Source organism: Mustela lutreola, chromosome 3 (genome assembly GCF_030435805.1).
Source record: "Mustela lutreola isolate mMusLut2 chromosome 3, mMusLut2.pri, whole genome shotgun sequence".
Taxonomy (NCBI): Eukaryota; Metazoa; Chordata; class Mammalia; order Carnivora; family Mustelidae; genus Mustela; species Mustela lutreola.
Window position 1 is genome coordinate 48,162,012 of NC_081292.1, and position 26,986 is coordinate 48,188,997.

Genomic DNA, 26,986 nt, shown 5'->3' on the forward strand with positions numbered 1-26,986 from the left:
AGCTCAATCCCACCACCCTGAGATCATGACCTGAGCCAAAATCAAGAGTTGCACACTTAACTGACTGAGCCACCCAGGCACCTAAAACAACAACGTTTTTTAAAAGTAAACACAGGAGAATTAAAAAGAGTTTGAGCAGATGAGTGAGAGTGAGATCCAAGCTAAATTTCAATGCTGGCTCTTTCAGCCATAAGAATTTGACTTTAAGTATCCAATAATTATACAGACATTAATGATCTGTGTCTGAAACTCCTCATTTTTATAAACTAGTAAAAATAATTGTAAGTCTGTGAAAAAAATGCTGATCAGCATGAATAAGGTGTATAGAAGGTACAGGTATTTCATTTGGATATATATTCTGTTCTTTTAATTTTGATTTTGCAGGAATTAGTTAAAATAATACTAGTTTGTACAAACACTCTTGTCTCACTTTCATCATAATGATTTAATCCAAAATGCATCTGAGAGCTACACTTTAATCACAAATCCCAGTTGAGTTCTCGAAATCGAATCCCGATGTTGTCCCCTTTGGAGGACTTCTATCCTCACCACACATTAGTCTTTTTTTTTTTTTTTAAGATTGTATTTATTTATTTGACAGATGGAGATCACAAGCAGGCAGAGAGGCAGGCAGAGAGAGAGGAAGCAGGAGCGGAGAGCCCCATGTGGGGCTCGATCCCAGGACTCTGAGATCATGACCCGAGCCGAAGGCAGTGACTTAACCCACTGAGCCACCCAGGCGCCCCACCACACATTAGTCTTAAAGGAAGACTCAACATGGGTCCAAATTCAACCACAAGAAAACATTGAAAACATCAGAGCGAGTTACTAATAGATGGCCTTGAAGGAGGCCAAATTTGAAGTAGATTTAGAATTGTCAGAAAATATCATAGTGACAAATACAGAACTAAAAGTGAGCACTTGCATGATTATTAACACATTGGAGAATAAAGTGTTGTTGTTTTCTTGTGCTACATAGTTTAACACATGTGGCTGGCTTTGTATGCAGCATCTCTTCTTGCTCATGTCCCTAAACCTGAAGTTGGATTTGACACCATTTTTCTACTAAACATAAAAAAATAAAATAAAATCACATAAAAATCATTAGTGAGCAATTGGAAATTCTAAGGCAAAACAGAACTTTTATTTTTAAACCTGCCACTGCAAGCAACTTAAAGTTTAATTGGAAATGTGTATCTTCTTCTAAGTCTATCTCTGGCCACAATTCCAACCTAGGATTTTCTCCTTACTCCATTTTGCTCTTTCTGCTGCCTTTTAAATGCCTGTTTCTCTGATATATCACATTTCCTCATCATGTTCAGTTCCCCAGAATGCATAGATTATATCTTTGCTCATTCAGGTATCAGTTCCTGCCAGTTAGCCAGCCCTTTCCAGCACTTCCTATATCCACTAACCCCATAAATAAAATCCTCTTTCTTATTTATACATTACAGACAAAAAACATCTGCATTCCCCTAAAAAAAACAAAAACAAAAACAAAAACAAAAAAAACTCAAGAACACCAGAATTTACTTGTGATACCTACGGCTCCAATGAGTACTAGCTGAAAGTCCTCTCCTAAGGAATAAAGGAGCCTTTTCAATGTCCTCTTCTGAGTAGTGTTTCTGATCTAGTCTGATGACTCAGCTTTCAAGAGAGTCTCTTCTCTTAATTCTGGACTTGTCCCTCTCAGTAGAGTCAGGCAAAGTTATACTTGAGTCCGCAGAGGTCAGTAGGTATATCTTAAGTTCAGGGACTAGGCAATTAGTGCTACAGAAGCGGAAGTACAGAGGGGAACTCAGAAGTTCAGCCCTCATCGCTTCTCGGCCTTTTGGCTAAGATCAAGTGTAGAAGTTCAGCCCTCAACTACTTACCACATTTCATCCTAAGACGCAGAGCCCACCTGCCAGAAACTGTGGGCCTTTTCTCCACTTTAGCTTCTAATAGTGGTATCTCTGCCTTACTTTCAAACTACTCTCATTTTAGGAGCTTAACTTCTCTATGACAAGCATATAATTTGTATCCTTAAAACAATCTAAAATGAGTGGCTAAATGTTTCTACTTCCTAGAGTCTTGGAAAGTTCTTTTTGTTTTTATTTCCAAATCTGTTTCTTCATGTCTCTGTTGTGAAGAACAGCTCTATGTAGGACAACCATCAGACCAGAATTAAATTATTGGGTAATTTCAGTGCCCAGGGCAAGTTCTACAGGCCATTTTTTTCTTGTTCGCTAGCACATATGACCTCAGGCAGCTGATCCACGTTAGTAATCTGCGAATGGCCCACTTTGAACTGACAACTGAAGTTTCAAGTCAACGATTCCATTTTTATCTACCAAGGACAAGCATTATTACCTCTAATATTCTTCCTCCTGGATCAGCTTTACTTAAGAGACAGATAGGAGGGAGGAAAATTTGGGGTTTTAATGAATTCAAGCTCTTTCCAGGAGCGCTTATTTATAAATAGCTCTTAAAGTGACTATCTCTGAGTAATTCTAACATTTTCTCCACATCATCTTATCACAAGTCTTACCACAAAGTCTCTGGAGTTTTAAAATATATGTAGAAGTCTCTTATTACCTGTCTTTTTGACTTATGATCAAAATCTTGTCCTCTTAATCCTGGCTACTTTCCACTTTATAATATATTGCCCCCAAAACAGAGACATGTCCACCTTATGTAATTCTTAGCACTGGTCTTGAAATTGATTTTGTAATCTTTTTCATTTTTCTACTTTATACCTCCTACTCCTGAACATTTCACTGGCATATTCTAACCACAAATCAAAATACTTTTCTTATGTCACTGGCATTACACTCCCCATACATTTCTCTATTTTTTTTTTTTTTTGGTTGCTTTTGACCTCAACAAATCATTCTAATACTCAATTGACAACCAACTCACTCAATAGAGTAGTTTCTCCAAGAAATTCTACCTCTCCAGGCAACATCAGCCATGAACATCTTATAATCCTGGAAAGGTTTTGTTATCTTAAGAACTTGGTTAACTTTTGTAGCTCAAGTACATCCATTACTAGCCTAAGACTTTAGAATATCATTTCTTGATTCTCTCACTCAATACATGAAATGGTACATGAATTTAGTATTTTATTTTAATCTTCAGTATTAAACTTTGCAAATGCTCATCTCATAATGTTCCTCTTCTATGAAATCATATGCCAACTATCATCATGGTTTGTGTCATTTGGCAACCACAGTAAGGAAACACTCTTGTTTCACTTTCATCTTGGTGATTTAATACAAAATACAGCTGAGAACTGCACCTTAATCACAAATCCCAGTTAACTTCTCAAAATACAACCCAGATGTTATCTTCTTTGGGGGACTTTACCACACATTAGTCTTGAAGGAAGACTCAAGATGTGTCCAAATTCAACCATAAGAAAACACTGAAAGAACCGGAGTGAGTCATGTAGATTTCACTAATGATTTTGTGGGGAGACAGAGGGCAAGGCTTGCACTGAGCACCACACTATAAACAAGTTAGTCTTTAAAAGTTCCCTTTAGAGATTTCTGGTCCTCAAAGACCTTATTTGGTTAAAGAGCCAACCTGTTTCCTTTCCCTTTGACTTCTCTACCTTTTTTTCATATGACACAACATAGTTTGCCACCTTTCACAAACATCCTCTCCAGACATGTGGACTTGGGTTGTGCCTTTCATCAAGCTATCTGGCTTTCTCCAGACCTCTCTGAAATGTTATTGATATAAACTTTCTGCATACTTTTCTTTATATCATAAAGTTGTTCAAGGGTTTCTTCACATTTCTTATGTAAGTTATCAAATATTCTAACTTGAACTAACTAGTCTAATGTGATCTAATTTTTAATGGTCCTCTATGCATTCTATAGCATATTATAAATGTAAGTTTTATAGAGATTGGCGAAACATGTGCTTATTACAACTACAAGTAATACTTTAGTCACATAAAGTGGACATACTAAATCAAAAAATGTACAGCTTTTGAAATATCTATTTAAATGTATTGCTCTTAAAAATGTGAAATTATAAAAAATATTTTATTGTACTAAAAGCACTTAACATGAGATTTAGCCTCTCAAAAGATTTTAATTGATAATATAGTATTGCTATCTATAGGCGAAATGTTGTACAGTAGCTCTCAAGGATTTTATTGACTATATTATTGCTTTTATTGATAAATTTATACATTGATTAGCAACTATCCATTTCCCTCTCATTCTAGTCTTTGCTTCCAAGAGTCTAATTTAGTTATCTCATATAAGAGGAATCATAGAATATTTGTCCTTCTGTGACTGATTTATTTCATTAAGCATAAGACCCTCAAGGTTCATCCATGTTGTCACATATTATAGGTGTGTAAAAGAAGGAAACTAGACCCTTATCTTACATCAAAGAAAAAAATCAACTCAAAATTAATTATAAACTTAAATGTAAGATCTGAAAACATAGGTGAAACTCTTTTTCTTTTAAGAGTTTATTTATTTTTAGAGAAGGAGATAGAGAAAGGGTGGGGGGTGGGGGCAGAAGAGGGAGAGAGAGTCCTAAGCAGACTCTAAGCTGAGCACATAGCCCCACACAAGGCTGCATCTCATGACCCTGAGATCATGACAGGAACCAAAATCAAGGATGGGAGGCTCAACCGACTCTGCCACCCAGGCACCCCTTAAGTGATTCTTTTTTATGTAAGGATGATTATATGGTACAGTTTGTTGAAACAGGTTATGAGAATTTTTGTGGTCTATTATAAATCCCCACGTTGTCAAAAATATTACCATAAGCCCACATTAAAAGACATAAGTAGGTGGAAATATCCTACTCTAGTATTTTCTAGGGAGTGGATAATATTCCAGTTATTTTAGTAGCAAAGGTACTAAACATTAAAATATAGTAGATGTTTGCATTTAATTACCATGAATAGTGATATTTATTATAACTTGGACATTTTACTTACATCTGTCAGATGGCCAAAAGTTGATTTAGCAGTATGGAGCATAAGTTGCTTGGTCACTGGGTCTAATTCTAGGGAAAAAAGCAGAGAACGTACTTATAATACCATCAAAATTAATAAAAAATAAGTAAAAAATGGAAAAGTTGTTCATCTTTATCAATATTTTGATATGAAAGGCCAAATTGAATTTCCCTTAACAATAAAATTTACTCATTTGAACTTTTTCCTAAATTCACATTCACAGACACCTTGATTATCACAGAGAATTTTAGCATAAGTTAAACTAATTTGTACAATGTCTAACTTCATAATCAGAAATAGGAAATGGTTTGGTACTTAATATGTGACAGACCTTATTGGTTGCCTACCCCAAAGCCATTACATTATCCCTTGCCAAAATCACTTTTTATGAGAGGCTAAAAATAATAGATTTGCTTTTTCATTCAGGATCTCATGCTCCGAAGGCATAGCCATGTGACCAAACTTAATTATAATTTATTGTCTAAACAGGAGCACATTTGAGAATAAAGAGGAATTATTCAAAATTCTTCTTGGACAATAGAGAACACCAGAAATTTAAATCCAGTAGGATTTAACAGGAAGTGTCTTGGGGGACTTTTGGGGAAATCTAAATTCCAGAATTTAAAAACAGTCTGGGGGTGGGCAGCTGCCCTTTATGTTTTGGGCAAAGTTGTGTTGGATCACAGAGCCTGCAGCAAAATTTTGGATGCATGAAAGGACAAGACTAAGGACAATAGCCAACATATTGAGGACAGCTGAGTGAAAAGACAGAAAGATCTTTGCTGACATCATTAGATAGTTTGCTTCTTCTTACATAATAAATAACTTTATCCTTTAAATTAGGTATGTTTTTAAATTGGTGTCAAAAGCAACCTAAGTAATATATCCATAAATATTAATATGTACTAAAATTTGGGATCATATTTTATGTATAACCCATTCAATTATTGGACAAACTTTTTGATAATTTTCCTCCTTGGCCTTATGTAATCTTCGTAGTCTCTTTTTTCCTCAATATTGAAATATAAAATGAATCCACTAATATTTTAATGTAAAGATGTCAGTTTCAAAACATTCTATGTAATATTAGTAAATATATTAAATAATCTTATAGTGAACTTAGAAATAAATACTAATAAAAATCATGATGTAACTTAATATCTTAAAAAATAAAAGCTGCCCTAAGTAACAAAATTCTAGAAGCACTGGAGTAATTAATGACTCAAACTCATTGGATTTGTAATATTAGAACAACTTAAGTTAGCTAAAGTAAAAAAAAAAAAAAGTATGCTTAAAAAAGGCATATAAAATAAAGAGTAGATTCTTAAAATATGGCATAATGAAATTTAGATATGAGATCAAAAATATTAGGAGACAAGGGTGCTAGCTTTGTACATTGGAAACTATTCAGTCCTTCTCACACTCCCACATACTTTCCCTTAAATTACCTGTTCACTTTCTCCACTGACCCATTTTATGCAATACCTAATGTGGGAGACCCTCCAAATCAAGCTGATATAATCCTATAATTCAAGAAACTACCTGTTGGCTCCAGTATTTATGCCAGAGTTTATTTATTGAGAAAAGATAATTGGCTTGTCCCAACCTATAAATTTATTTACATTAATTAAGGATATATCCCTGGTTCAATTAGGAGAGACTAATTAAGGAGCTTTTTTTCTGGGTCTGTGAGTGGGACACAGAAATGAAATTGTCTGATACAAATAAGAAGTCAAGGAAACTAAAATTTGATTGATCATGTTAAATGCTAGGCACCACCAAGTCAAACTTCATGTTATCTTTTTGTAATTCTCACGTAATATCTACAAGATAGGTATTCTTGCAACAATTTCACAAATGAGAAATTGAGGCCTCAGGGACGTTAAGCAAGTGACATTATTGTATTATATATATGGCCAAGATTTTGGCTAAGTTTTGTTTATCTCATTAAAAGGTAAAAAAATGGATAAGGACCTCATTGTAAGCCATTAATTACTAACAGAAGGTACATCACAGAATTGTGTGGATTTTCTTCATTTTTATGGGTATCAAAGTATAGGAACATCATTTGTATAACAGATGTGTGCACTAATATTCATGTTTTACTTTTTTTTTTAAATTTTATTTATTCATCTGAGTGAGAGAGAAAGAGAGAGAGAGAGAGAACACAAACAGTGGGAAAGGCAGACTCCTGGCTCTGCTGGGAACCTGACATGGGGCTCAATCCCAGGTCCTGGAGATCATGACCTGAGCTAAAGGCAGATGCTTAACCATTGTAGCCACCCAGACACCCCAATATTCATGTTTTTTTAAACACACCAACTTTACATTACCCACATTATGAAACTGCATTTAATAATTTAGAGTATCAGGGGCACCTGGGTGGCTTAGTCATTAAACATCATCATGATCCCACTGGGATCAGCCCCGCATCAGGCTGCCTACTCAGCGAGGTGCCTGCTTCTCCCTCTCCCACTCCCCCTGCTTGTGTTCCCGCTCTCTCTGTGTCAAATAAATTTTAAAAATCTTTAAAAAATAATAATAAATAATAAAAAATAATTTAGAATATCAAACAATTTAATCAGAGAAGAGAATATGTAGCTTAACTTAGTAACTAGAAAGCAGTTTTTGGTGTGCCTATGGTATTATCATAACTTTTAAATTGTATTTGCATAACAATAAAAGTAGTCTGGGACGTGAGTGGTCATTCAATAAGCAGATTTAATGTGGGATAATGTTGCCTCTCTGCAGCTCAGGTGACTGCTACAGACAAGAATAAAAGCAAAAAGATGTCATCTCTGAATTCTACTCGACTCTGACACACAAAATTTTCACTCCTTTCTAACAATGTTTTAACAAGCAAAGAAGCACACTTTTGCAAAAGTGCATGCAAAAGAAACACCATGTGACTCCATTTCAGTAATTATGATAGCCATAAAAGAATTATTGTTTCCTTTTCTTTGTAGCTTCAGAGAGATCTCAGGAGGGACAGCTGAAAAAGTAATGTCAGATTGATCTACAGGATATGATTCAAAGGGCCCTGCTGTTAGCAAGTTTTCCTAAAGAAGAATGCCTTCAAGAGTTGACATATTTTTATTATAGTGCTTATATGAAGCTTGAAACTGCACTAATCATTATAGAAACAGTACTGTGTCTGAGTTCCTTGAACAAAAAAAATGAAAAACTACGGGTTTCTGAAAAAATGATTATATGATGTTTTTCATTTATTCTGAAATATAGTAAAATATATTGATACATTTTTGAATTTATACTAACCTTATATTTTTGGTACAAACCAAACTTGGTTGTGATAAATAGTTTTTCTATATATTTCTGGATTCAGTATCCTAACATATTAGTACAATTTTTCAAATGTTTATTTATGAAATTGGCCAATGATTTTTTTCTTATAATGTTTTTGAGATGTTTTAGTATAAAGACTAATTAAAAAGTTTAGGACTGTTTTTCTTCCTATTTAGAAGGGTTTGTGAGGATTGACATATGTCTTCCTTAAATATTTAGTAGAATTCACAGATTACCAAACAAAATGGGTATTTATAGGAAGATTTTAAATTATGTATTCAGTTTTTTTAATAGGCACAAAATTATTTTTATTTTCTATTTCTTTTTGTGAATATTTTTTTCTTAAGCTCTATACCCTATATGAGGCTTGAGCTCATGACCCCCAGGTCAAGAGTTGTATGCTCTACTGAGTAAGCCAGCCAGGCTCCCTCCCAAGGTTTTGCTTTTCCAGGTAGTTGTCCATTTTATCTTAATATTCAAATTTATTTGCTATAGTGGCTCATAATAGCCTCTCATGGCTTTAAATGTCTGTACCTGTAGTGTTCTAACCTTTTTCATATCTAATAAAATATATGTTCTTTCTCTCTTTCTCTCTCGATATAGATAGATATATACTAATAAGGAGATTGACCAGTTGTCAAAAATCTTCCAATGAAGAAAAGCTCAGGGCCAGATGGCTACACTGATGATTTTTAACCAAACACTTAAAGAAGTAACACCAATACTTCTCTAACTCTTTCAGAAAATTAAAGAGAAAAGAACACTTCCAAACTCATTATCCTGATACCAAGGGCAAATAAAGACCCTACTAGAAAAGAGAACCACCGGAAATATCCCTGATGAATTCAGATGCAAATATTTCTCTTTTTTTTTTTAAAGAATGTATTTATTTATTCATTTGTTTGTTTGTTTATTTACTTTTTTATTTATTTGAGAGAGAGAAAGAGAGAGACAGTGAGAGAAGGGACACAAACAGGGGGAGTGGAAGAGGGAGAAGCAGGCTTCCAGCTGAGCAGAGAGCCTGCTGTGGGGTTCAGTCCCAGGACCCTGGGATCATGACCTGAGCAGAAGGCAGATGCTTAACGACTGAGCCACCAGGCGCCCCAGATGCAAATATTCTTGATAAAATTCTAGTAAACTGAATTCAGTAGCACATTAAAAGTACCATTCACCAACATAAAGTAGAATTTATCCCTGGGATGCAAAGGTGTTTCAATATACACAAATCATTGCAATACCTCATATTAATAGAACAAAAGAAAAGAACCATATAATCCTCTCAATAGATGCAGAAAAAGCATTTTGCAAAATTCAACGTATATTCATGATAAAGAAAACACTTAACAAATTAGGCTTAGAAGGAATACATCTCAACATAATAAAGATCATATTTAAAAAGCCCACAGTTAATTTCATACTCAATGATTAAAAGTTTAAAGCTTTTCTTCTAAGATCAGAAACAAGAGTGCCTACTCTCTCCATTTTGATTCATCACAGTACCAGAAGTTTTAGCTAGAGCAATTAGGCAAGAAATATAAATAAAAAGCACTAGAATTGGACAGGAAGAAGTAAAATCATCACTATTTGCAGATGACATGATTTTATTTTATTATTTTTTAGTTTCTTTTTTAAAGTTAGTTAACATACTGAACATGATTTTATATATAGAAAACTCTAAAAATTCAACCAAAAAACTGTTAGAACTAATCAACAAATTCAGAAAGTTGCAGGATACAAAATTAACATACAAAAAGTTGGTAGTTTTCCTATATACTATAAACAAACTTTCTGAAAAAGAAATAAAGAAATTGATCCTATTACAATAGCATCAAAAACAATGAAATACTTAATAAATTTTACCAATGAGGTGAAAGATCTTTACTCTGAAAACTACAAGACATTAATGAAAGAAATTGAAAGAAGACATCAATAAATGAAAAGGTATCCTGTATTTTATGGATTGCAAGAATTAATATTGTTAAAATGTCAATAATACCAAAAGCCATCTCTAGATTTAATGCAGTCCCTAACAGGATATCAAATGGTATTCTTTAAGAAAATAGAAAAAATATTTCAAAAATTTTCATAAAATTACACAGAACCCAAATAACAAAAGAAATGCTAAGAAAGAAGAATAAAGCAGGAAGCATCAGACTTTCTGTTTTCAAGCTATTTTACAAAACTGTAGTAATTAAAACAGCATGATACTGGTATAAAAATAGACAAATAGACCACTAGAACAGAAATGAGAATTCAGAAATAAACCCAGGCATATATGGTCAAGTGATATTTCTCCACTGAGTCAAACATACTCAGTGGAGAAAAGACAGTCTCTTCAATAAATGGTGCTGGGGAAATTGGATATTCATATGTAAAATAATGAAACTGCAGCCTCATCTTACACAAAAATTAACTCAAAATGGATTAAAGACTTAAGTGTAAGATCTGAAGCCACGAAGCTCCTAGAAAACATATAGGAAAAAGTTTCCTTGACATGGGTCTTGGTAATAATTTTTTAGATATTATCCCTAAAACACAAGCAACTGAATAAAAAATAAAGTGAGACTACATCAGGCTAAAAGGCTTCTGCACAATAAAGTAACCATCAACAAAGTGAAAAGACAACCTAGAAAATGGAAAATATTATTTCCAAACCATATATCTGAGAAGAGGTGAATATCCAAAAGAACTCATACAACTCAATAGCAAAATACCAAATAATTCAATTTTTTAAATGGGCAAAATATATTTTGCCAAAGAAAATATAAAGTTTGCTTTTATCAAATGGACGGGATCAAAATGTATCAAAATGGATGGGACTGGAAGAGATTATGCTGAGTGAAATAAGTCAAGCAGAGAGAGTCAATTATCATATGGTTTCACTTATTTGTGGAGCATAAGAAATAACACTGAGGACATGGGAAGATGGAGAGGAGAAGGGAGCTGAGGGAAATTGGAGGGGGAGATGAACCCTGAGAGACTATGGACTCTGAAAAACAATCTGAGGTGGGTGCCTGGGTGGCTCAGTGGGTTAAAGCTTCTGCCTTCCACTCAGGTCATGATCCCAGGGTCCTGGGATCGAGCCCCTCATCTGGCTTTCTGCTGCTCAGTGGGGAGGCTGCTTCCTCCTCTCTCTCTGTCTGCTTCTCTGCCTACTTGTGATCTCTGTCTGTCAAATAAATAAATAAAATCTTAAATTAAAAAAAAAAACAATCAGGGTTTTGAAGGGACGAGGGGTGGGAGGTTGGGGGAGCCTGGTGGTGGGTATTATGGAGGGCACATATTGCATGAAGCACTGGGTGTGGTGCATAAACACTGAATTCTGTTACACTCTAAAGAAATTTTAAAAATAGAAAATTTTAAAAAAGAAAATATATAGTTTACAAACAGGTACATGAAAGATGTTTAACATTACAGTAATTAAGGACTTAAAAATTAAAACTGCAATGGAATATCACCTAACACCATCAAAGAGTGGACACCATCAAAAAGTCAAGAGATAACAAATGCTAGTGGGATGTGGGGGAAAAGGATCCCTTGTACAATCTTGGCGGGATTATAAATTTGTACTCGCTATGGAAAACAGTATAGAAATTCTTCAAAAGAGTAAAAATAGAACTACCATATGATCCAGAAATTCTACTTCTGGAAATATATCTAAAGAAAATGAAAACACTAACTCAAAAAGATATCTGCACCCCTATGTTTATAGCAGTATTATTTACAATAACCAAGACATGGAAACAATCTAAGTGCCCACCAATGGATGAATGGATAAAGAAGACACACAGACATACACACACACACACACAATGGTTATTCAACAATTAAAAATGTTGTGACATTTGTGACAACATGCATGAAACTTGAAAGCATTATGTTAAGTAAAGTAAGCCAGGCAGAGGCAGGCAAAATATGATCTCACTTATTTGTAGAGTGTAAACACACACACACACACACATACACACACAAAACAAACAAATAAACAAAGAACTCATGGAAAAAAATACCAGACTTGTCATAATCAGAAGTGAGGGTTAGAGGAGGGGGAACTGGAAGAAGGTGGTCAAAAGGTACAAACTTCCAATCATAAAACAAGTAAGTACTAGTGGTATAATATATCACATGCTGTTAATACTTTTGTATAATATGTAGGAAAGCTGCTAAGACAGTAAATCATAAGACTTTCATCACAAGAAGTTTTTTTTTTCCTTTATATTTATATGAGATGATGGGTGTTAACTGACCTGTTGTGATAATCATTACACAATATATGTAAGTCAAACCATCATGCTGTACATCTTAAACTTCATACAGTGATACATGCAATTAGTTCTCAATAAAACTAGAAATTTCTTTTTAAAAAGTCTATGAATATTATTTTCCCAATTTGCATAAAAGGACAAAAATAAAGGATAAGAGCATCTCAATTTAAATTGGAAAAACTTCTCAAGTTATATAAGTTTTTCCTAAATGTTTTAGTATTCTAAATCTAAGATATTGAAGACATCTCTGATTATCAGGAAGAAGCAGTCCAGTGAATTTATGACCAAAGCAGTAACAAATGTTGAAGTAATCCACATAAAATTTTGGTCAGTTGCAATAATGAAAGAAAAATTTTAAAAAATGTGAAATCTTTCTCCTATACAATTAAAACCATATGTTTTCGCAAATGGCAAGATTTCATTTCTTTTGATGGCTGCATAGTATTCCATTGTGTATATACCACATCTTATTGATCCATTCATCTGTTGATGGACATCTAGGTTCTTTCAATAGTTTGGCTATTGTGGACATTGCTGCTATAAACAGCTTGAAAACAGAAAGTCTGATGCTTCCTGCTTTATTCTTCTTTCTTAGCATTTCTTTTGTTATTTGGGTTCTGTGTAATTTTATGAAAATTTTTGAAATATTTTTTCTATTTTCTTAAAGAATACCATTTGATATCCTGTTAGGGACTGCATTAAATCTAGAGATGGCTTTTGGTATTATTGACATTTTAACAATATTAATTCTTGCAATCCATAAAATACAGGATACCTTTTCATTTATTGATGTCTTCTTTCAATTTCTTTCATTAATGTCTTGTAGTTTTCAGAGTAAAGATCTTTCACCTCATTGGTAAAATTTATTAAGTATTTCATTGTTTTTGATGCTATTGTAATAGGATCAATTTCTTTATTTCTTTTTCAGAAAGTTTGTTTATAGTATATAGGAAAACTACCAACTTTTTGTATGTTAATTTTGTATCCTGCAACTTTCTGAATTTATTGATTAGTTCTAACAGTTTTTTGGTTGAATTTTTAGAGTTTTCTATATATAAAATCATGTTCAGTATGTTAACTAACTTTAAAAAAGAAACTAAAAAATAATAAAATAAAATCATGTCATCTGGTGCCATTTTTGTTTCCTGGCATTTGCTAATAGGTAGGGGTAAAACAAGGTAGAGTCTAGGGGCTGAGAATCAAGAGAGTGGTATTCAAGCACCTGGGAAACCATGTAGAGCTTTCAGCAGTCCTACAGTGAAAAGAGGGGCAAAACAGGGCTCAGGACCAGTCTGATTAATACATCAGATTCTGGAAGGCTACACTCTAGTTATAAGAGCAAACCTAAAATAGACCAGCCCTCAAAAAAACCTGAAATCCAGCTTTAAATTTGCCTAGTTCCAATACTGGGTTCAAGAGATAAGTCTGCAAAGGCAAAGAAAACAAAAGCAAAAATGAACTTTTGGGAATTCATCAAGATCAAAAGCTTCTGCACAGCAAAGGAAACAGTCAACAAAATGAAAAGGCAACCCACAGAATGGAAGAATATATTCACAAATGACACTACAAAGGGCTGATATCCAAAACCTATGAAGAACTCCTCAAACTCAACACACATAAAACAGATAATCACATCAAAAAACGGGCAGAAGACATGAACAGGCACTTCTTGAAAGAAAACATACAAATGGCTAACAGGCACATGAAAAAATGTTCATCATCATTAGCCATCAGGGAGATTCAAATCAAAACCACATTGAGATACCACCTTACACCAGTTAGAATGGCCAAAATTAACAAGACAGTAAACAACAAGTGTTGGAGAGGATGTGGAGAAAGGGGAATCCTCTTACACTGTTGGTGGGAATGCAAATTGGTTCAGCCACTTTGGAAAACAGTGTGGAGATTCCTTAAGAAATTAAAAATAGAGCTACAATGTACTACTAGTTCCAGGGGTAGAATTTAGTGAGTCATCACTTACATACAATATTTGGTGCTCATCACAAGTGCCCTCCTTAATACCTATCACCCATTTAACCCAACCCTCCAACCACTTCCCATCCAGTAACCATCAGTTTGTTCTCTATAATTAAGAATCTGTTTTCTGGTTTGCCTCTATTTTTGTCCCTGTCCCCATGTTCATCTGTTTTGTTTCTTAAATACCCCATTTGAGTGAAATAATATGGTATTTGTGTTTCTCTGACTGACTTATTTCACTTAGCATAATACACTCCAACTCCATCCACATCATTGCAAACAAAAAGAGTGCATTCTTTTTGAGGCCGGGTATATATGTGTATATATATATGCATACATACACACACAACCACATTTTCTTTATCTACTAATCAATCTGGACACTTGGGCTCTTTCCATAATATGACAATTGTTGATAATGCTGTTATAAATATCAGCATCGCCCCTTCAAATGAGTATCTTTGTATCCTTTGGGTAAATACCTAATAGTGAAATTGCTTGGTCATAGAGTAGTACTATTTTTCAATTTCTGGGAAACCTGAATACTGTTTACCAGAGTGTCTGCACCAGTTTGCATTCCTACCAACAGTCTAAGAGGGTTCCCCTTTCTCCACATCCTCACCAACACTTGTTGTTTCCTGTGCTGTTAATTTTAGTCATTCTGAAAGGTCTGATATGATATCCCATCATAGTTTTGATTTGCATTTCCCTGACGATGAATGATACTGAGCATCTTTTTACATGTCTGCTGGCCATCTGAATGTCTTCTTTGGAAAAATATCTGTTCATGTCTTCTGCCCATTTTTAATTGGAATCATTTGATTTTGGGGTGTTGATTTTGATAAGCTCTTTATAAATTTTGGATACTAACCTTTTATCAGATATATCAATTACAAATATCTTCTCCCATTCCATAGGTTGTCTTTTAGTTCTGTTTCTTCCTTCACTGTGAAGAAGCTTATTATCTTGATGAATTTCCAACATTTCACTTTTGATTTCATTTCCCTTGCCTCTGAAGACATATTTAGTAATAAGTTGCCATGATCAGTATCAAAAAGGCTCAGCCTATGTTCTCCTGTAGGATTTTGATAATTTCCCTTCTCATATGTAGGTCTTTCATCCATTTTGAATTTATTTTTGTATATGGTGTAAGAATGTGGTCCAGTTTCATTCTTCTGCATGTTGCTGTCTAGTTTTCCCAACACCATTTGTTGAAGATATTTTTTCCATTGGCTAGTCTTTCCTGCTTTGTTGATTAGTTAACAATATAGTTGTGGGTTCATTTTTGGGTTTTATATTCTTTTCCATTGATCTATGGGTCTGTTTTTGTGCCAGTACCATACTGTTTTGATCACTAAAGCTTTGCAATATAGCTTTAAGTCTGGAATTGTAATGGTTCCAGCTTTGCTTTTCTTTTTCAAGATTGCTCTGGCTATTCAGGGTCTTTCCTGGTTCCAGAAAATTTTAGAATTGTTTGTTCTAGCTCTACAAAAAAAAAGATGGTGGTAATTTTATAGGGATTGAATTAAATGTGTAGATTGCCTTGGGTAGTATAGACATTTTAACAATATTTGTTCTTGCATTCCATGAGCATAGAATATTTTTCCATTTCTTTGTGTAATTTTCAATTTCTTTCACCAGTACAGCTTTCAGAGTACAGATCTTTTATCTCTTTTGGTTAGGTTTATTCCTAGGTATCTTACAGTTTTTGGTGCAAGAGTAAATGGGATTGATTCCATTATTTCTCTGTCTGCTGATTCATTACTGGTGTATAGAAATGCAACAAATTTCTGGATTTGATTTTGTATCCGGCAACTTTACTCAATTTGTACATCACTTTTAGCAATACTTGGGTGGTCTTTTGGGTTTTCTATGAAGAGTATCATGTCATCTGTGAACAGTGAAAATTTGACTTCTTCCTTGCTGATTTGGATGCCTTTTATTTCTTTTTGTTGTTGGATTGCTGAGGCTAAGACTTCCAATACTATGTTAAGTAACAGTAGTGAGAGTGTACATCCCTGTGCTAAGCACTTTTCATACACTGTTTTTATGTCTACAAAAAGGTATTTCATAGAAAAATGCAGTATCATATTATGGACCAAAAAAAAAAAAAAAAAAGATACAAGAGCTTACATAGGTTAAATACTTGCCTAAAAATATATAGTTTCTAAGTGTTTGAAATTGGATTTGTACTCAAATGTCTATCAACCAAACCCTGCATTTATTTTATTACATGTATTACTTCTCCTCTTTACAACAATCTTTGAGTATATTAAGTTTTTCAAGTACAACTTCGACAGAATCATTTGTTCACTTTCTAAATGAATGAAAATGATTTATTTTTCCCTTAACTCGGTGCTGATATGTGTGATAGAAATTTTATGACTCAGAAATTCTTTCCTGCCTTTTCCCAGATATAACTCAGGCTGGTTATGATCAAAGCCATTGCCAAAAGTGAACAGGTGGAGCCCTAGACAAAGATATGTACAAAGATGCCATTTTAAAATTAGCTCAATCACGCTTTAGGAAGTTGTTAGAAAGACAGTGAAGCCTACAGGAAAAGATTACATAAGAAGGATAACCTGTTTGTAGCCAAGGAAGGATCTAGATAGTAAGTCAAATGACAGGCAGTTGCTATATATTCTTACATAGTGGAAAGATAACTTTAGCAATTTCACCTTTTGACCAAATATACAAAAAATTAAATACAAACTTAAAGACAGACTGACCTACTGTGGATACTACAGACCCAGTTTTCCCAAAAGAACAAAAAAGAATCACAGATATAAGCAAGAAATTTGGAGATATTTTAAGGTTAGCATGAGTTATATTAATTGATTTCAAAGAATTTGCTTCGAGACAAATAACTAGTTCTTGCCAAATAATTTCAACATGGTAAATCTCACTTAATAAAGATTGGAGTAAGGTTGAAGGTAGGGGGTGGAGATAGGATTCAGTATTACATTTTGTCAAGAACAAGAAAGGAGAGTAGAATACTGGCATTTAAATTTAGGTAACAACTTCTTTTTTAAGTATAAAAGTATAAACTGTGTCTGTGATGACACAGTTGTAATGAGAAGAAATCATGAATTCATTTTGTAATTGCTGCAATTTGTTACATATTACAAAATCACTAATTCAAGGATGCACTGCACAATAAGCAAGCTGTTTCAAATTTTCAACTCATTACAACTTGATTTATGTCCCTGCCACTTGCCCAGACTGACCTCCTCCACTTTCTCACATAAAAACTTACACTGGAGTGGCCCCATGCTTATTTCATCTACCTTCTTATCTAATATCTCCCTGATGCTGTTTACCAGACAGTTCTTTGTCGATCCCTTACCAGAATGCTGGCAGGAATCCTCTCACTAACAGGCCTCTTGGTTGATCTGGACAGCTGGAGTATATACTAAAAAAAAATCCTTGTCAGTAAATCACAGCATTTGCTGTTCAAAGATATATTTTTTTGAAAGAGAGAAAGAGTGTGCATGTGTAATGGAGAGGGGGAAATTGAGAGAGGGAGAGACAGAATCTCAAACAGAATCCCTGCTGAGCATGGGGCTTGACCTAAGGACCCTGAGATCATGACCTAAGGTGAAATCAAAAGTTGGTCACTTAACTGACTGAACCACCTAGACACCCATCTGCTGTTCAAATGGTACTATTTATAGTATAAATAAATCACATCAGGAGGTGTTGAGGGGTTGGCTTTCAGAGACTGGGTCTAGTATCTTAATCACTATTGATAACAAATTTTTCCTTGGGTGAAATGCATTCAGGGACCCAAATGGACTGTTAAAACACAAATCATTTCTGCTATAAACATAGCCATTTGTATGTCTTCTCTGGAAAAGTGTTTTCATGTCTTCTGCCCATTTTTTGATATGATTATCTGTTTTTTGTGTGTTAACTTTGAGGAATTCTTTATAGCTCTTGGATATCAGACCTCTGTCTGTAGTGTCACTTGTGAGTATCTTCTCCCATTCCATAGGTTGCCTCCTTACTTTGTTGACTGTGTCCTTTGCTGTGCAGAAACTTTTGATACTGAATTCCCAAAAGTTCATTTTCACTTTTGTTTCCTTTGCCTTTGGAGACATGTCTTGAAAGAATTTGCTGTGGCTGATGTTGAAGAGGATACTGCCTATGTTCTCCTCTAGGATTTTGATAGATTCCTGCCTCACATTGAGGTTTTTATCCATTTCGTGTTTATATTTGTATATGGAGTAAGAGAATGGTTGAGTTTCATTCTTCTATAAATAGCTGTCCAATTTTCCCAGCACAATTTATTGAAGAGACTTTTCCACTGTATATTTTTTCCTGTTTTGTCAAAGGTTATTTAACCATACCATTGAGGGTCCATATCTGGGCTCTCTACTCTGTCCCACTGGTCTATGTTTTTGTGCCAGTACCATGCTGTCTTGGTGATCACAGCTTTGTAGAAATGCTTGAAATTAGGCCACATGATATTCCTAGTTTTGTTTTTATTTTTCAACATTTCCTTAGCAATTCAGGGTCTCTTCTGGTTCCATAGAAATTTTAGGATTGTTTGTTCCAGCTCTTTGAAAAATGCCAATGGAATTTTGATCAGGATGGCATTGAAAGTATAGATTGCTCGGGCACCTGGGTGGCTCAGTGGGTTAAGCCTCTGCCTTCAGCTTAGGTCTTGATCTCAGGGTCCTGGGATTGACGCCCACATCGGGCTCTCTGCTCAGCAGGAAGCCTGTTTCCCCCTTCCCCCTCTGCCTGCCTCTCTGCCTACTTGCGATCTCTCTCTTTCTGTCAAATAAAGAAATAAAATCTTTAAAAAAAAAAAAAAGAAAGTATAGATTGTTCTAGGCAGTATAGACATTTTAACATGTGTATATACTATACACAGCAGCAATGGCTACAGTCACCAAACTGTGGAAAGAGCCAAGATGCCCTTCAAAAGCTGAATGGATAAAGAAGATATGGTCCATATATACAATGGAGTATTATGCCTCCATCAGAAAGGATGGATACCCAACTTTTATATCAGCATGGGTGGGACTGGGGGAGATTATGCTGAGTGAAATAAGTCAAGCAAAGAGAGCCCATTATCATATGGTTTCACTTACTTGTGAGCATAAGGAATAACATGGAGGACATGGGAGTTGGGAGAAGAAGTGCGTTGGGGGAAATTGGAGGGGGAGACAAACCATGAGAAACTGTGGACTCCGAGAAACAAACTGAGGGTTTTTGAGGGGAGGTAGATGGGGGGTTGGGTGAGCCTGGTAGTGGGTATTAAGGAGGGCATATATTGCATGGAGCATTGGGTGTAGTACATAAACAATGAATTTTCGAACACTGAAAAAAATTCAATTAAATTAAAAAAAAATCATTTGTGGGATGGCTGGCTGGTTCGGTTTGTAGAAAATGTGACTCTTTCTCTTGGTGTTGTTAGTTTGAACCCCAATTTGGTATAGATTACTTAAAATTTTTTTTTAATATTATAGAAAAGGAAGAAAATAAACCCACAAGTTCTTTGTGCTGCAGCATATAAGAAAGAACACCTTAAAACTGTGATTGAGTGATTCACTGGATTTATTTAGAAAACACCTGGTCTCTATCTCTCAGGAGTAGTAATAATAGTAATAGTAGTAGTAGAAGTAGTATCAGTAGAAGGAGGAATAGTATAGATAATAATAATAGCACCGATGATGATAATTGTTTTCAGTGACTGTCTAGTTTGTTTCTGGCACTCTAACATGTAATTTACTTATGGTATTTCATTTAATTATCAGAAAAATAAAAACAGGGGTGCCTGGGTAGCTCAGTCAGCTAAGTGTCTGCCTTTGGTGCGGGTCATGATTCTAGGGTCCTGGGACTGAGTCCTTCATGGAGCTCCTTGCTCAGCACAGAGACTACTTCTCCCTCTGCCTGCTGCTCCCCTTGCTTGTGCTCTCTCTCTCTCTTTCACACACACACACACAAATAAATAAAATCTTTATTTTAAAACAGAAGAACAAAATATTAAAGTCACATTTTATTTCAATATAATTATTTTAAAAACCTCAATAAGTTATTCTGTATTTGTTCCAGGTTTATTTAGTTGGCTAAACACAATACCCAAAGATCACATTTATGCACAGATTTTATGAATGTGAGAATTTCTGTTTCCTCACAGCACACCTTTGTGCACTAACCACCCTCTGGTTCACAAATTAATGACTTCAAACTGAGATAAATCAAAACCTGGAATATGAGCCTGTCCTCTAGGCTACGTTCCAGAGACTTCTTCAGTAAGAAAAAGTTATCCTTCAAGAATTACCTAGGGAACTTTTTTAAAAAACAATGCTCAAACCACTTTCTGAGAAAAATTAAATTGAATACGAATTTCAGTGGTTAGGAAGAAAGCATCATTATTTTTTTAAAAAAGCAATGTGCATCCAAAACTGAAACCACTGGGTTAACCGAAGGTATTTGAAAGATATTTAAGAATATAGGTTTGTCTTTTACCTAATCTTATCCTTTGAGAATTCTATCTTTCTGCCTCAGTATATCAGATCTTAAATTTGGATTATATTAGTATATCAGATCTTAAATTTGGATATATATTTTCCATCAATGCACAGAATCAAGTTATCCATATTTCAGTCAGTTTGGAGAGCAACAAAAGAGAGGAAGGATTTTTATTATAAAACTGCCTTTTCTGAAAAAACTGAAGTTTGTCTCTTTCTTGAAAAATCTTAATTATGGTCATAAGAATCAATCAACACCCTGTAACATCCTGATATTTTCCTAACAAGTCCTTGAAGATGTTGCTCTTGTTCCAAATATACAATAAACCATAATTTAACTAAATATAGCAAAAAAATCAGTGTTCTACCTGGAAATGATAGAATTCTTTAGCAAATTAATTCTATATGTTAGGGTATGCCAGCAAGTCAATTCTACATATTAGGATGTATTACTGCCAGTAATGCCGTCCTGGTACCTGTCCTTTTTACGTAGGTCTCAGTCACAATCCAGAGAAATTAAATCTTAACTTAAACAAAAAAAGAATTGTAGAGGGAAAGCAATTGGTGGCTCATTAAATCTCTGGGAATCCCAGAGAGTCAGCCTCAGGCAGACACAAAGGGAACCAAGGTTAACCAGGATCTTGCCACAGGAACAACCTATGTAAAGTGATTTTGCTGGTGCCATGCCCACTGATTATTAATTTGTGCAATAGGCAACATGTGCTTGATTCTTGTTCACCCTTCCAATCCATCTGATTATGCTTTTCCATTTATCCTTTTTTGATGTCAGTGTTGTTCCTAGAAAAATGTATTTGGAAAAGATCTGAAGTAAATAATTAAGTATCAGTTATAGTCAGTGGGCTGCTCCAGTTCAGTGGAACCAATTAAAATAGTCAAATATTTCCCTACCAGTTGAGTTAAATAACCATTGTCAAAACACCCTAAGTGTCCTATCGGCACTCCAGCTGCTCCACCTCCCTATTATCTCCCTATGATCTCTTACTACTAAGTTTGTGATGCTTGATGCATCAAGGATCCTTCAAGACATCGCTCTGAGAGTGTTCTTCTGAATGGATTAGTGTCAGGCTTTTCTAACTTTTAAATAATTTGAATAATACTCCTCCTCTTACTTGACTGAACCATTGGCACAGGGAGCTGTAAAGTAATTTTATAAATTATTCAAGAGAGCCCATAATGAAAGAATGGGTCCAGCATTTGGAATGTAACAGGTTCATTCCAAAGCCAAAGCTCTAAAGTACAAAATCATACCATTATCTTCTACATAAGTTTGTATACCATTAAGTGAATTTTCCTCACAAAATCCACAGATTGAAGAGGTGAAAGGCACTGGGGAATGCTTGAAAGGGAATCAGGAAGAGTATTAAAATGACCTTAAAGTCATATCACATACATATATGGTGACCAAGGCTGACCTTGTCTTAGGACACAAGCATCCTTAGTCCTGGTATCTTTAGGGCTAACACATATTTGGCAGATGCTTAAAAATTATTGCTGGTTAATTTCCATGAAGCATGTTTTTATCTATAAAAGAAAATATATATGTGTGTGTATGTATATATATATATATACATATATATATATATACGTGTATACACACACACATATACACACACACACACACATTTATCCAATTTGATGGAAAAATAAATGGAAGAAAATAATTTTACTTTACCATTTTTAATTTCTGGGGGAACTTTTTGATATAATTAAAGAATGAATCACTGAAGACTAACAATCTAACAAGCAGAAAAAATATCCCACTTAGGGAACAATTTTCTCCTCACAGGAGGCTAGGTGGGTCTGAAAATTATAGCAGGAAAATCTCTAAGTTTGTTTTAGATTTACTGCCTCTCTTGGTCTGAAAAGAATATTAACAATAGAGTTAAAGCCCAATAACTCATGGAAGAAACCTTAAAAGAGGCATGTAGAAGCCTTCGGGCAAAATATGTTTACTGCTTAATGCACTGAGCATGGGTGACATGGTGAATTTAAACTTCCAAGACAGAGGAATTATACACAACCCTACAGGCCTCCTTGAGACTTACTTGGAGTGATGAAAGGCATGCTTGGAATACAATAAAAGGAGGATGGATAGGCTTTAAAGAAAAGTTGGATTATGTAAAGAGATCTATAGTTGTATGGAAATGTATTCAACTGAGAGTAAAAATATGCTGAACAGCATTTGAAAAAATTGTGGAGGATCATCGGAATGTATATTTAATACCTGGTAACCATATACAATTCAACCAGGTATAGAAACTGCTTTTTACATTTTTGATATATATCAACAAGCTGTTCACAAACAGACTCACGTAGGACTAGAGAATTTCTATTTTCTCTGGAGATCTATTTTCTCTGAAAAAAAAAAAAAAGTGCTCAGCAGTATATGTCAATCCATAGCGATAGAATGAGGTGGTTCCAGAAATGGAAAAACAGTATAAGTCTTTAAAATCTTAACAAAATCCATACATAAATATTTAGATGCTTCCAGGAAATAGATATGTAAGAAAATATGAAAATAATTAAAATTTATTAATATATAAGGGAATACTTGCAGAAAGGTGTTTGTCTATAACACAGGTAAAATCCAGGCTATCACATAAAGATGAGAACATGTAAAAACCTAGAGGATGTTGATAATTATAATTTAATCATCAATTTATGATGATAATATAATTGAAGCATGACCACAACTGCATCTATATGATTCTTCTATGTTTCAATATAAAAAGAAGATAGTCTACATGAATTCTGAGGACTGTGAACAAAAAAAATGTAATTTCCCTGTATCTCCAGCACTAACCAAGAAAGAGAAAACTTCTGTTTCTTGTCATAAAGTGCCTGGCAACTATGAAGGTAAATTCTGTTTTGTGGCAGTTATGTTTCAACTATATTTCACAGCACTTAGGCAAAACAGTATTTGAATATCATGTTTTTTGCTCCGATTTCCCCCTTAACTAAACAAAGGACACCTTGACTTTATAAAACACAAAACACAAAACCTTCCTTTTTAGGGGACTGGCTCAAGATGATAAGTGAAGCAATATATATATAAAGGAAAATGGGTATACTAAGCAATGCAAGCATTTCTAGTTATGGGATGTGGTTTACTCCTCTGACCTGAATAAACAGTATTAAAATTACCTGTTCAGTTTTAGGGTAAATAAACTTTGAAGCTCTGGAAGAAATAATGCACAAGAACAAATAAAAATATGGAGGGAAATTTTAAAAATAAGCCGAGAAGGGGGCACCTGCGTGGCTCAGTGGGTTAAAGCCTCCGCCTTCAGCTCAGGTCATGATCCCAGGATCCTGGGATCAGCCCCACATCTGGCTTTCTGCTCAGCAGGGAGCCTGCTTCCCTCTCTCTCTGCTGCCTCTCTGCCTACTTGTGATCTCTGTCTGTCAAATAAGTAAATAAAATCTTTAAAAAAAAAAAAAGGCCAAGAAGTCCTGCAAATAAAAAGTTATACTATATAATAAAAGTAATTAAAACAGTATGATACCCTTCAGATAATAAAGCAACTAACTGAAATCGAGAACCCAAAACAGATGAAAAAAATACATTTTTTAAAATTTGCATCTATGACCATGATAAAATAATAGACTATTAAAAGCACAGTATTAGAAAAATTAGCGATACATGACTATCAGGGGGTAATGGAATGATCCTTTCATTACACGAAAAGAAACTGTAAGTAATACAAAACTAGGTGAAAAAACACTATAACACATTATACACAAAAGAAAAAAGCCTAAAATAGGCTGTGGACAATAGCTCTCATTACATTTTTAAAAAAGAAGGTGGCTGAAAATATCAGAAAACTCAGTGACAATAGATGGATGGGGGAAAATATTTCCAATATACATACAGGAAAATTTTCTGTCCTGTTAATACAAAGGAAACTCATATGAATTGAAAAAAGAACAATTTAATGAAAAGGGATAGGAGCTATAAATAGCTAATAGCAGAAAGAGAAATGCAAATGTCAAATATACAGAAGATGTTCTGCAACATTAATAATTAGGGAAATGTAAATAAAAATGATATACAGTTGATTTGTGTTATTCATGACAATCACATTCTATAAACTTGCCACAAAAACTGAACCACTGTTCCTGGAAGAATTATGGGAGTAGTTTTCTGAGAATCTCTAGTCACATTTTCATCAACTGATCGATACATAACCTTGTTTTATGGGTGCTTGTGTTTTTAAAATAACGTTATTTAATAGACACTGTTGATTAATTCATTGACATTGGACTCACAGCCTATAGCACCATAACTCATGCCTGAATGAAGCTTTTCTAAAGATTTATTTATTTATTTGATAGACAGAAATCACAAGGAGGCAGAGAGGCAGGCAGAGAGAGGAGGAAGCAGGCTCCCTGCCGAGCAGAGAGCCCGATGCGGGACTCGATCCCAGGACCCTGGGATCACGACCTGAGCCGAAGGCAGAGGCTTTAACCCACTGAGCCACCCAGGCGTCCCCTGAATGAAGCTTTTCTAATACATGTATTCGCTCCCTAAGGAATGTCACAGCCTTCTCACACTTTGGAACATTAGACATCACTTTACCACTAGACAGCCATTTTATTTTATTTTATTTATGTATTTTAAAATTTTATTTATTTCTTTTACAGACAGAGAGCCTCGGAGAGCCAGAGAGGAAGAGAGGGAGAAATCTTCATGCTGAAGATACACTCAGTACAGAGCCCTACTTGGGGTTCAAGCTCAGGATTCTGAGATCATAGCTAAAATCAAGAATCTGACACAACTGACTGAGCACTCAGGCACTCCTACAGGGCCATTTTAAACAGCAAAATCACCAATAAACACAAAACTGAGGAAAACATGGCACTAAATTAATCACTTGCAAAAATTACACTTATTTATAGTATGAGAACTGAAACAAGAAAGCAACGTGTGTTGGCCACTTAGATTTTTTTGTTGCTGAGAATGTCTATGAATGGTCCAGAAAGCACCATACATATTGACTTTGGGGTTAAAAAATCAATTTCAGTGAGTAATGAGCGAAGTCTGAAAAAATTTTATATCCAATGTTGATGTAGAGAAACAGGGTTGGTGGAATATAATTTGGTAGTACTTTTTTGTATAAAATTAGACAGTACACACAAAATTTAAAATGTGCATGCAGTATGGCTAAGTAATTCCACTTCTAGATCCAGCCTTTGGAAATATAAATGCATTAAAACATAAATATAAGAGTGCTATATCAGGAACATTTCTCATAGTATAATTTGATAAACAATACAAATGCTCAGTTTAAAATAGTATTAAATTGAAATTTAGTGAATTCATGCCATAGTAATTTCTAAAAAAATATTTTGGACCAATATACACTCAAAAAGTTATACGTCCTACATACATCAGGAAGTAAAAAAGGCAAGTTGAAGCACAGTATGTTTAATTTATGTTAATAAACCCAACTTATGTTAACATTTAAAATTTGCATAGAAATTCATGTAAATATATGTTTAAAGTCTTGAAAGAAATAAAGGAAGATAATTAAGTGTGCTTACTTCAAGGATAAGAATTGAGATTTGAAGAGAAATTTTACTACACTTAGGTATGCTATTTATTTGTTTTACTGATTTTATGTACTGCATTGTCAACTTTTTCCACAATAACAACATTAAAAGTAATTCTTTGGTTGCTTTTTGGTTTGTTTCAAGATTTTATTAAGAAAAATACATTACAGGGTGCCTGAGTGGCTCATTCAGTTAAGCGTCTAACTCTTGATTTCAGCTCAGGTCATGATCTCAGAGTCATGGGATGAAGCTCAGTATTGGGCTCCATGCTCAGCCCAGAGTCTGCTTCTCCCTCTTCCTCTGCTCCTCCCCTGCTCCTTTCTCTCAGATAAATAAATAAAAATAAATAAATAAAATACTTAAATAATATATATTACATATACATATTACAAAAATAGGAGTTATAAGGAATAGAACACTCT

The 26,986-nt window shown here is 34.5% G+C and overlaps 1 protein-coding gene across 1 annotated transcript in view; it reads right to left on the reverse strand.

Annotated features, from left to right (window-relative positions):
- Positions 1-1,448: 1,448 nt before the first annotated feature.
- Positions 1,449-26,986, reverse strand: part of CNBD1 (cyclic nucleotide binding domain containing 1) — a 437,858-nt gene continuing 412,320 nt past the window's right edge. Inside the window, exons 11-12 of the mRNA XM_059168841.1 lie at positions 4,949-5,016; positions 1,449-1,475 (exon numbers count right to left, since the gene is read on the reverse strand). Of these exons, the coding sequence (XP_059024824.1) occupies positions 1,449-1,475; positions 4,949-5,016 (95 nt within the window). The remainder of the gene's footprint in view (positions 1,476-4,948; positions 5,017-26,986) is intronic.